This window comes from Pleurodeles waltl, chromosome 7 (assembly GCF_031143425.1).
Source record: "Pleurodeles waltl isolate 20211129_DDA chromosome 7, aPleWal1.hap1.20221129, whole genome shotgun sequence".
Classification (NCBI taxonomy): Eukaryota; Metazoa; Chordata; class Amphibia; order Caudata; family Salamandridae; genus Pleurodeles; species Pleurodeles waltl.
Genome location: NC_090446.1, coordinates 1,133,433,661 through 1,133,446,398, shown reverse-complemented (window position 1 = coordinate 1,133,446,398; position 12,738 = coordinate 1,133,433,661). Strand labels below are relative to the sequence as shown.

The 12,738-nt window shown below is 42.2% G+C and overlaps 1 protein-coding gene across 1 annotated transcript in view; it reads left to right on the top strand.

Annotated features, from left to right (window-relative positions):
* RECQL5 (RecQ like helicase 5) overlaps positions 1-12,738 on the top strand; it is a 461,944-nt gene that overhangs the window by 305,068 nt on the left and 144,138 nt on the right. Inside the window, exon 8 of the mRNA XM_069200163.1 lies at positions 6,310-6,543. Within this exon, the coding sequence (XP_069056264.1) occupies positions 6,310-6,543 (234 nt within the window). The remainder of the gene's footprint in view (positions 1-6,309; positions 6,544-12,738) is intronic.

The following is a 12,738-nucleotide window of genomic DNA, read 5'->3' as shown; positions in this document are numbered from 1 at the left end:
CCTACTGCCGCCCTTCAGCACCAAAGACCAAGACTGGATACACAGAGTTGCATTAAGTTAGCTGATCCTAAGAGTGCTGTTGGGGAGGTGCTGGGAACCTCAGAAGGTGAGTTATCAACCCATTGCAGCATGTATAAATTGCATCATCTGTGATGGCAGCTGGTCCTGAGGACCTTTCTTTTCCCTCTGACTAGCCCCCTGTTGGTTGCCCCAGGTATTTTTAACCGACGCCTTGAGGCTCAGTGCCTCAGCTTCCTAGGGTTGAGCTGAGGGTTTTACAGACAAAACCTGCTGGACCTAAAGGGGTTAGTAAGTGTATTACACGGTGAGGTCACACAACTACACCATATATTAAACCCCATTGCCTAACACTTACGATCATACTGGTCACTGTACTACCAAGTCTCTTAAATAATCCTTCCAGGAATAGTGTCCAGATTTTCCCAAACTACGTTTCTTCATTTAAACTAGTTTCCTTTCCGTAGGGCCTTTCTCTTAGTCTCTCCAGTCTAGTAGAGTAGTGTCCTCTTTCGAGCTGTAGATCCGTTCTTCAAGCACTGTTGTTTCCTGTTACTACCAAAGTAGAAGTGCTAGAGCAGCAGTTCCCACCTGTGGTCCACAGATCCACAGGAGTCCGGGGAGCATTCCCAGGGGGACTGATGGTCTCGAGCATTTTCTTTGATAGAAAATGAAATGCCCATGTGCCTTCACAGCACATTAGAGCTGTGAATGACAGCGCAGGGCGGCGGTACCAAAGTATATTCAGGCCAATCACCATTCAACCTTAGATGCAAGCTGAAGGGTGGTGATCAGCCTTATTTTATTATCTGCCTGCTTGACTGCCTCGAAATCGCACTTGCACAGCAGTGTTGGTTCCCCTTGTATTTGGGCCCAGCCCCAGAGCATTTGGTTCTCCCTGTGCCCTCTCTACTTTTGGCTATGAATGCTGAATAGCTGTGCCTCTTGTTCTGAGGCTGAAGAGCGTTTGGACACCTCAGGCCGGCAGGAAGGCCCTTTTCCAGATCAAATGATGGGCCACTCGAGAGAAACATGCAAGTGTTTGCTCTGGTTTCATATTTATTACTAATTGCCGGAGGAGTGTATAAGAGGACATTTCCCTGACAGTTAATTGAAAATTATTTTGGTATGAGAGCAAAAAGCCTCTGTTATAAAGAAAGTGGTATTTTTTCATCAAATTGCATTATGGAATATGTGAGAGCAGCAACATGTGTTTGTACTCTGTTTAGGCCAGAGCAATTGATATCTGTGAAAGAGATCCTGATATAGTCACTATAATTATGCACATTCAATCTGGGATCCTATTTAAATAAGCATTTTCAGCCACAAAAACAGTTGTTGATTGCCTGAGATGCTATACCTACACGTCTGCATTTAACTTTACAGAAAAAAGCTTGTTACACTTCCAAGCTGTCTCTGAATCAGTCTTTCCCCAATTGCAGTAGTAGACATTCAAATTACAGTGTAATTTTTACACACTTAAAAATTACTGCGAGGGGACAGCTTCTAGTCAGATTGCTTTTCGCTTTGGCTGTGCTAAATGCTGTCTGTGCTTATCTGCGTACCTGATGACCCTGCCAGTGCTACATTGGGAGAAATGCCATGCTGAGAGTTTGCACGAATTTCCTGTCTTCCATTAACCCGTAGATGGTCGTAAGAGGACGGGCAGAAAGTCGGACTCTGCAAGGTTTTTTTCTTCTGTTTAACCTTGTTTGAACTGGTGTATCACCATACTGTTCATAAGAGTAGTGAAAACTCACCTTCCAGCTTCTCCATATTTGTCAGAAATCTGGAGACAATAATAACTGTAATAAAGGAGCATTAAAGCTGAACCGCACTCATCACCAATTAACATTAGCTCTTCAGTGACATTAAATGGGATAATTTTTAAGCATGATTGTATGACGGTAATAAATAGCACAAAAAATAACGGAGCCTCAAACTTCAAGATTAGAAAATGGCATTTTATTAATCTGTTTTTCATAATTAGGTTTCTTTACTGTCAAGGTGGTATCCCATTGATGCTCCAGCTTCTGATGTCCTTTTTATTATCATTGTTCATCTTACTGTCAGCATTTTCTTATCTTTAGAATAATAACCTGCTTAATGTTTAATGCACCATTTATTGTCAGACACATTGGCATTGCGTGCTGTCACATAAATATGCAAAATTGATCATAAAAAAAAAGCCACATAAATAAATAAAAATATCACAAAAACACTACACGTTAGAGGTCGCATATCCGATGTGGCCTAATTTTAGAGCCTCTCACTTCAATCAGTAACTTTGGTGCGAAAGGTACTGAAGTTGACCATGACTGGAAGAAACCTCCTCTGCTGTGCTGCTCAAGTGCGTGCCTGTAGCATGCTACAGCTGCAGCCACCATTGGGCAGTACTTGGTTGAGAAAATGTTGAACAGGGCCGGAAAGCCCTTTTATTCCACCGGACATTTCCCCACTGAGCTGGAGGCCTTAGAGGCCGTTCTTGAAAACCCTGGTTATTCCTGGTGCCTCAGTCACTTTCCCAGCTTCTCAGTATTAATTACAGCAGGTACGGGAAGCCTTGGAGAGAGAGAGAGAGAGAGGTTGAGGAAGTGATCAGAGAGGGAGAAGAGGAAAGAAGGGAATAGAAATAGAGAATGAATGGATGAAAAGAGAATGAGATAGCATGGGGAGACGAGGGAAGTGGGGCTGGTTTGAACTTTTTTGCATGGCTGTGTTTGATTCCTCAGTCCTGCCCTTGTAGTAAATTGAAGGTTCTCTTGTGGGAATTATTTTTGTGTCATATGTAAGTGCCTAGAGTGGTGCTCTATCCTTCCTTGCGTCATGGTGTCTATACATGCGATGGTAGAAGTAAAGTAAAACTTTCACTTTGCATAAATTTAAGGCGTGCTCTAGAAATCCATCATGTTGGAAGTCAATGGCATGCACTGAATACAGTCTGAGCACATGTCTATTATTACATCCTTTTCCCACCACATTCTGCCCATTTACAAGTTGCCCCATGAGGCATGTTTTCCTTATAAATCTGTGATATTTTCAGAGTAGACCTTCTTAAATGGTAAATAGGGTAAAACCTGCTAATTCATAGTCATTCAATCCTTTTGTGTATGGAAGGGTCACCCGTCCTGTGCTCTGAAATGAGAATGTAGGTGTGTTGTTATTGCTGAGAGCAGAAGCCTTGTACTGCTAAATAGACCAGTGTATGCATACATGTCAATAGACCTGATTCAGGCTGTCTTGCGCCTGGAATTGCCTGTGCTTCAATAGACGTGAATGGGGGAAATACATTCTGCCAAATATATTTTAAAATAACCCACTTTCCTCTTCTAAAATGTTGGCATGTATGTGTATGTATTTACCTATTCTCACTGTCACATCCACTGCTTATGCCGTGCCCTCTGGCTGCCAGCAAACCACACAGGAAACTTCTGTGGCACTTTAGTTTAAATTGAGTCTCAACCTCAACACAGTTTCGGGCAGTGTGTTGCAGACAAAATGACTTTCTGAAGTGTTCTCTTAACTTCAACCCTGCTCATATTTTCCCATACTATTTTGGGAACCTCTCTGTGCAATCAACAATGGACTGCTTCCACGAAGGAGGCCAAATGAATGAGTTAGCTATGTTTAATTAAACTGAGCAAATGGAATTATCTTAAAGCGGTATTCATAAGATTGTCATATCCATGCATATGATTTGCTGGTGTCCTGTCTTTTCCACAAAAGCAGTGCTGATACAGTGTTAAAATCTTCTTACAGGCACTACTTGATCTCTAAATGTCAGAGCATATGTAGCTTGGAAACACCTTATGATGGCAACCTGTAATAGATAACGTAGTGAAGGTCTATGTGCGTTACCAAATAGCTTTGCTAGAAATTGATTCCATAAACAAATACTGTGATTCAATAGGCTTGTAATTTGTGGGTATCCTAAACAAACGTAAGGACGATGGATTGATGGCTTAACCTTAAGCAGAAAGTCACTGAGGGCAACAATGATGGGCCATCATGCTCAAAACAGTGATTTAAGTCAAAAGAAAAAATATATAGCAAATACAATGTTGAATATTTATCAATGGGTTTCACATGTTCAGAACATGAACAGCAACCACAATGCGTGCTGTCTTATGAAATTTTGTCAGATGAGGCCATGAAACCTTCTAAATTACGAAGACACCTGGAAATAAAGCATAATGAACATATTGTCAAATCCACAGAGTTCTTCAAAAATAAAGAGCAAGAGGTCCGACAAAGTAGAAAAATAATTAAGGAAACTGCAATAGGATCATTTAATGAAAGTGCTCTTAAAGCTTCATATGAAGTGTCCATGCTCACAGCAAAAACTGGTAAACCTTGTACCATTCCTGAAGAACTAATAGTACTTGCTGCTAAAGCCATGGTGAGTACAATGGTTGGAGAGAAAGCATCAAAAGGTTTAGATATGGTGCCATTATCTAACAATGCTGTAAAAAGGCAAATTGGCAAAATGTCAAACAGAAAAGAGCAGTTGATTGAAAGAATCTGTAAAAGTCAGCATTATAGCCTACAAGTACATGAAAGTAAGAACATGGCAAATAAATCTCATCTCCTGTGTTACGTTAGATAAGAGTTTGAGGGGAACACTGTTGAAGATTTACTGTTCTGTCGCTATTTGATACATACCACTGCTGAAGAGGTCTTCAGCACTTTCAATGCATTTCTGACATAAAATGGAAATCAGTGGTCCAAATGCATAGGAATCAGCACAGATGGGGCTCGTGCCATGTATGGGAGACTAAATAGCCTTGTTGCACGAATAAGGGAAATTAACTCTTCAGATGTATCCATTGAGAATCATTAGCCACTAAGAAGATGCCAGAGGAATTAAAAATAATCTTGAATGAGTCAGTCAAAATTGTAAATTTCATCAAAGCTAGGTCATAAAGTTCAAGGCTTTTTGAGCAGCTTTATCAGTCCAGGAATAGTGATTCTCATCAGCTTTTTCTGCATACAAAAGTCTGATGGCTGTCTCATAGAGTTTTGTCTTGGCTTTTTGAAATGAGAGATGAAATCAGAGTATTCTTCACTGAACTGGAATCTCCATTTGCACTTGATGAACTCTTACATGACTATACTTGGTTAGCAATGCTGGCGTATATGGCAGACATCTTCACTCATTTAAATGTACTCAATTTGGGTATGCAAGGAGTTGGTATCACAATTTTTATTGTCGAAAACAAGATTGAGACAATGATGAAAAAGATAGAAGTGTAGGCTCGTCACTTATCACAAATACATTTTGATTCTTTTAAAAACCTGAAGACGTTCTTGGAATCTGCTGATGATGAATTATCAAACGAAGTCTTGGCATTTTTTTATCCAGCATCTCCAAGCTATGCAGTGTAGTTTTCGTTAGTACTTTCCACTTCCAGATTAAAACAAAAACTGGATTAAAGATTCTTTCAATGTAGATATTGACAATTTAATGGGGCTGACAACAGCTGAAGAAAATGGTTCGATTGAAATCGCCCCAGATAGTGCACTTAAACTTCAATTTAAAGAAAATTCCCTGGGGACTTTTTGACTGAATGTACGAACAGATTATCCTGAATTAACCCACAAAGCACTGAAGGTTCTACTTCCTTTCCCCACCACATATTCCTTTCCCCACCACATATTTATGTGAAAAAGCTTTCTCAGATCTTATGTACCTAAAAGATAAATACTGAAATCGTTGGAAAATGCAGAACCTGATGTGAGGATTCAACTTTCCGAAATAAAACCAAACATTGAAAAGTTAGTCGCCAAGATGTAGCACCAACCTTCCCATTAAAAGTTTTTTACTTTAGCTTATTTTTCAATGTAAAATAATAACTTTAGTGATTAGAGTATTTATATGGTGTGTACTTGTTTGTGCTTTTTCTGCACGTTACTGTTTTAATGTTTGAAATTTAAATCATTCAAATTGCTCAGGGCCCCTGGCTTCCAGTAGTGATTCAGTGGGGGTCCTCAGGAGTGAAAAGGTTGGGAGCCGATGTGCCAGAGCACTTGAGACAAATATGCCCAAAATAGGGCAAGTTATGTACTGCAAGTTTCTGACCTGTCTTCTATGTACCCAGCTGGTGGTGGTCTGCCTAATGTCTGCTTCAGGCATTCTGCTCAGTGTCCAATAAATTAAGTGTTTTCTGTTACAAACCGATATCAATGTAATGCTTTGTAAGTGTTGGAGTTGTTTAGTTGAGGAGATCCTGAAAGTCCAGTCCCTCTTTCTGCATTTGTTTATTTTTTTAACGCCCTTTCCTCTTCTTCCAGGTGTCGTCATGCTGCCATTGCCAAGTACTTTGGGGACTCAGTGCCCGTCTGTAATAAGTGTTGTGATTACTGCCACAACCCGGGGGCTGTGAAGCGCTTGCTGGACCAACTGCATGGGGCAGTAGTGAGTGGCCGAGGAAGGACCACCATCCGTGCCCCCGAGGAGGCACAAGGGCCTTTTGGATATGACCCTACACAGTACGAGGGTGGCCGCAAGGGCTATGGATTTGCCAGGTAGGAACCTTGAGTCCTTTGAAGACATTTGTACCTTCTAGTGTCACCCACGTCTTTCCTTTTTAAGTGGAAGATGAGCATTCACGTCACACAGGCACACCTTTCACACCTGGGCTGGTCTTCCCCACATTTTTCTTTTCTGCGCTTTATATTGATTTTTCACTTCATGTGCAGATGAGGATTATAGGTGAGCGGTCCAGTGAATGCTGGAGTCTGATGACTGACTCAGGCTCGGCCAGATGTCATCTTGGACCCTCGAGCCAAAAATGAGCTGGGCTGTGCTGTGCGTGAGTGACTATTGCTGGACCATGGTAGGAGCCAGAGTGGGAAGGATTGAAGAAGAGGTGCGTGGCAGAAGGAGAGAGACAGGGAAGAGGATGATAGAGAGTGTCTAGGAAGAGATAGGGCAGAGAGGGGTACAGGTGGAAGTCTGAGGGACACGTGAACAGGAAATGAGAGGAAATGTTGCCTGGGGAGCGGTGAGAAATGGAAAAGGATCGAAAGAGCAGTGGAGGGTGGGGAGAGACGTGACATGTAAGAGGGTTGAGACTGACAGACTGGTAAGAAAAGCAGCTAAGTTTGGAGCAGGGTCATTTGTTATCGACCCATTGCAACGTGTATAGATGGCCTGGAACTGCTGAAATATTGCTTCTTCTGTGAAGGTAACTCTTCCTGAGACTGAGGGCCTCATTATGAGTTTGGCGGGCGAAAAAGGCTGTCCTCCAAACACCCACGTTCAGGAGACTACTAGTGCAGTCTCCTTCCCCTGGTCCTATTATGAGTTTCCCGTTGGGCCAGCGGACAGAAACACAGTTTCTGCCCTCTGGCCCAATAGGTAACTCACAACAACATTGACACCGGCCCGTATTAAGGCAGACGGCAATGTTGTTGTGAGTCAGGTGCACCAGCACCCGTCGCAAAAATCACTGTCTGCTGATTTGTGTGACTGGGCTGGCCAAGGGGGCCCCCGCACTGCCCATGCCTACTGCATGGCCCCCGGCACTTCCAGCATTTACATGCGGTGCAACTGCCTTGTAAACGCTGGTGGAGAGAGGGGTCACAATACCCAGGGAAGTGCTGCTTGCAGCGTTGCCCTGTTGGGTTCAGACCACCGGCACAGCCAGGCCGGCGTAAACGTAGCAGTGCTACGGTCGCAATGTTGTAGTCAGACCGCTGTCTGACCACGAGGATGGCAGTCTGAAGGCTGCCATCCTCGTAATGAGGGCCTGAGTGTGACTGCCTGCAGTACTAGCCTTTCAAGTGTAGGAGCCTGCACAGCATGCAAATATCCACCAGTGGGTCAGTCTGCCTCTGCACTGCCTTCCAGCTTATGCACAAAAATCTTACCTTGTGAGTAAGACTCAATAAGAAAGCATATAAGGCTCAAACCCCATGTTTGTGCAAGGATATTTCAAGCACTTTTAGCTCCCTTGTCAGGGCTTAGGTCAGAGAACTTGGAAGGAAGTTGAAACAAAAATTTAAAACTTCGACTTTCTGTTTTCTAACAATTGTGCTCAACATAGCTCCTGCAGAATAATTTTACCTACAATAGTTTTGAGCAGTGGAATTGAATAGCTTCCAAGTTTCTTGTACAAACGTCTGTCCTTTTGCCGTTACTAAAACCTTTGTTTCAATTACTGCAAAGTTGGACCCCACCGCCCCACCCCTGTTAAGTTTGCCAAGAAAGTTAGGTTCAAATATATGTACATTGTCACTTGCTAAAACTTTATTTGAAAACCTGCAGGAACTGGATCGGACTTTCCTAGCAAAAAAACAGTCTTTATTTTATTAGTATTGTGTATCAAGTTAGCTTTATTACAATACTGCTCCAGGCTAAAAGATGTCCTTTGCAGACCTACCAGACAATAATCCATATTTGCTAATTCATCAGTTTTATAAAGCACACTGCACCTCCTTCCCATTTTGGGCGAAAAGACTGCCCTCCCAGATAGACGCTCAGAAAGTTATGCTAAATATTATCGCATAAGAGGGGTGGTGCCAGAACATAACCCTGTTAATCCATTCTTCAGCAGTATTTGGGTGTCCAGCAACTGTTTGGGATCACCTGTCAGAAGGTAGTTTTTGAAGAACTGCAAGTAGCCCAATAGGAATGTTCCATGTTTTTAATTTTGCCCACAATTGCCTATGATCAACCAGAGCGAAAGTTCACATAACAGCAGGTCAACAATACTGCTACTTCTGTGGATCTCCGTGCGATTGGCCACAGGGCGAAGCAGTGTTTTGTGGGTGAAGGATTATTTCTGAATCCTCCTTGTTCGAACTATATAAGACGCTTTAGCCCAGCTCTTCAACTGCTTTAACACAACTAGGGCATAGATTTTTGGTATAGCATCTAAGAAAGCATTCAATCGCTAGAAGGATCTTCTGCACACCCCTTATGTGTGGTTTTCGCGATTGCACCTTTCCAGGCATAATGTTTATCTCAGCGACCCATTGGCATACAGTGCATATGATATTCGGCCACCATAAGGGGTTTAAAAAAAACTACTCTCACTGGTATATTGCTGGTGCCTCTTGCCCTCAATTGATTATTTTCAGCTGTATCACATAAACCTCTGCCTGTAACCATACTGAATAGATCTGGTTCTGATCCTAAACCCAATTCCTCTTCAATATTAGTAACACCAATCTTCTTTTTATACAGAGTAGAAATACAATCAGACCAGGACTGTTCGGTACAACACATTCAGGTGGTTTTGGAATTCATCTTGTATTCTCATTTACTAATGTCCTTTTGGTGGCTTTCAACATTTTCAACCAGCTATTAGTATGACATGTATTTTTTACATTCCATCCCACATACTCTTCTTGTACTTCAGGGGACTTGTACATTTTCATCTTTACGATGCTGCTGAAGTCCCAGCAGGTCCTTGATAATTTTTTCCTACTTAGTGATTGCTTTGTAATACTATTGTTAAGCGTTTTTATCTGATACTTTACTTATATGTTACCAGGTTGGGCAAAAGTTACCTTGATGCAGTTTACTATCGTATTCCTCACATAATTAAACCATCCTAACATATTTTCTTTGGGCGTGGGAGCTCGCACATATCCCAGCTATAACTTTGAGAGTATACTCCTAGCCTCCCTGGCTAAAGGACTTTGTAATCTTTGTAGGAAATGGACATCTAGGACATTAGATTCGGACATAAAATTCATAGCACTGTATGCAGTGCCCTGTGATCACTGAGACCATTCTTCTGAGTCTCAAAGCCAGCAAAGCACCAAAGGTATGTACATGGACAATGATATAATCAATAGGAACTTTTCCTAACCTGTTACAGAAGGTAGGACCTGCAGAACAGTCATTGTAAAATCAACCTTTTAGACAAATCAAATTATATTCTGCTAAAAATACACCCAGTTGCTTAACACAAAGTGAAACCAACCTGGACATTATGGACAGGATGCTTCTCCATTATATATCGTCTGTTTCCTATGGGTTAAACGTTAAGTTAAAATCACAACCTAATATGTCAAGACTGTTTTTTTTTTTTTTTTTTTTTTTTTTTCAGCGTTTCTAAATCTTCCTGTAAGGCAGTCAGATGGTGCTCTCTATCCTCTATGCATAGTTGTCTATAAATGTTAGGTAAAACACATGTCAGTCTAGATAAATTTAGCTAGACAGTCACATCCAGTGGCCACTAGTACAGTAGTTTAGCATTAGAACTTGAAATTAACGTAAGCTAAACCACCAGAGACACAACTGCTTTTCGGTTCTTTTGCTCGTTTATCAAACTTCAAAAAAATAACAGTTTCAGGGCTGTCTCGAAACCATATCTCCTAAAATAGTCATACAACATTGTTTTGAAAAAGATCTTCTAACACACTGGTATTCATCAGAGAATTGTATCTATGGATGCTCCAGACAAGGAGACCAGTGGCTTTGGGAGGTCCACTTACCCATGAATATTTGTTTAAAAACATTTATCTCGCTCTGTACGATTATTGTGACGTGGTTCTTTAATCTCAGTGACTCCTCCGTTCGTAGATCAGTGTGTTTTGTACATGTTCCGTTGTGTGGCATTGCGTGAGTAGCAAGATAAGTGCAGTCTTGTCTTTGCCAAGACCCATTCAATAATGGAAGACATTCATTACAAACCAGCCTCTGCATCTAGCTGATTAAACTGGGTAGACTGGTGCAGGCAATACACTCCCCACTATTTACAGTTCCAAGCCACTTTGGTTAAGTTAATCCTGAGCCATTTATATTGTATTTGTGATATAACTTTAATGGAGTTCGAATCTTGTGTTTCCTGTGGACTTCAAACCACACAAACTAACGCATTCTAGATCAGTTGACCTTATGTCCTTCAGATTTGACATGCTACCAAATACTTGGAAAAGGTTTGTTATGTTCAGTGCGCAAATATCAGTTTGTTTCTTACCTCTGATCAGTATTCCAATATAAACAGTGCTGTCAGGGGTGCGAACAACAGCTTCCCAAACCATTTTAGGGTTTCCTTGAACAGTTCACCGTATCATTCGATTTCCCTTCTCTTGTACATCAGCACTTGTGGACGTTCAACTTTTGCCTGATTTCAGTTTTGGGGCTTCTTCTTTTTTGTTTACACATAACATTTCTGACATGTTAAAAACAAAAATCCTTGGCTTTCCTGTTAAATCAAGTAGCTTTGACCTTTTGCCCATAGGTCCGTTTTCAGCCTGGTGGTATTTCAGTCTTTTGAATTTCCTACAAGTTGGCAGAAGTGTACGCATTTTTAGGTCGAGCTTAGCAGACCGCGTATGTGCTGTCTGTTGTGAGGCATGTTGTAGCTTACCAAAAACATAGAGCGGCTTTGAATTCTAGCATTGCTTACCATTGGTTGGCCTTCTTGTTACTCATTTCCCTGCTTCTTATTCGTGTTCCAGCTTGTCAGTCTTGTGTGCTTCAATCCCATATAACATTGCCTCTTTACAATATCTTTCATTGGCTGGCATCTCTGCTTCCTTTTCTTTTGTGTTAAGCAATCCATTAGAGTACATATGTTTTTGAGCTGTCTCCCTCTTGTAATTATTTCCCCATTGACTGTGTGTTGCTCTGTCGCAAGAGAGATTCACCTGGCCACTTCCCTGTTGCGCTTGTCCGTGTGCTTCTCATTCCCTCTTGTGTTTCTTCCCTCCACCCATACCCTCATTTTCTATTCCTTTTGTTCTTTCCCTGGCCTGTACCCTCTGTGTTGCTTTTCCCAAAATCCCATGTTGCTTCCTCTATGTTGCTTTCATGTCCCCTCCATTTTCCATGTGTTCCTTATGTCTCCCATTTTGCATCAGCATTCCCCACTTTCTTCCATGTTGCTTCTGCATTTCCTATTCCTCCCCTGTGTTGCTTCCCCCACGTTCAATTAGAGAGAAAAAAATAAACTTTTTGGTGACTGCCAGGAAACTATGTCTGCTGAAAACAGGATTCAAGCCATGGGACTGTAGGAAGCAGGTGTTGTTCATGTAAAGCGTGCATCTCTAATGCACTCTAAGGAGACTTGCGATTGGGAAGTCAAACTCTGGTGCTGAAGATAAGAAAGAGTAGAGGTACTGTTCTAGGCTGCAGGCCTGATTGCAGTCCTGGTCACAAGGCCACTCCTGCAAAAACGTAACTTCCTGTTCAAAATCATCTAGTAAATTTGTCTAAATCGAGGCAGAAGTACAAGCGTAACAAAGCCAAGTGTGCCTCAACCCCTTCCTGCCACTCGAAGTCCAGCAAGAAAGTGAAAGAGTGTCATGATAAAAATTGTAGTACCATGATAACTCTGGGTGTACCCCAATGTTCCCTCCCTTACATAAACCACACAGCATAGCAAGTAGTGGCCTTCTTGGGGCCTGGTCCCAGCTCTGCACAGGGGCTACTGTGCCTAGGACGATTGCCCACTGCCATTGCCCCACTCCTGGGGATCCCAGTTTCTTCACCCAGCACCCCGCCCCAGAGAGCTTGGTGGTCCAAGCCTCCATGTCCAGGATTAACCCTGGCACATTCCATACCACTCCACTAGATAGGGAATCAAAAAGGCTGGACACCTTTGGCAAGAGTATGTTTTCTTTTGCCAGCTTAGCACTGCGGTCAGTGAACACTGCAAGCCTTTTGGGCTGTTATTCCCTTACGATATCAGTCTCAGTTGCGCAGGTGCTGCCTATGGCCTCTGAGGAGGCCTGAGCCATTTTCACCCAGGCTACTGTGGA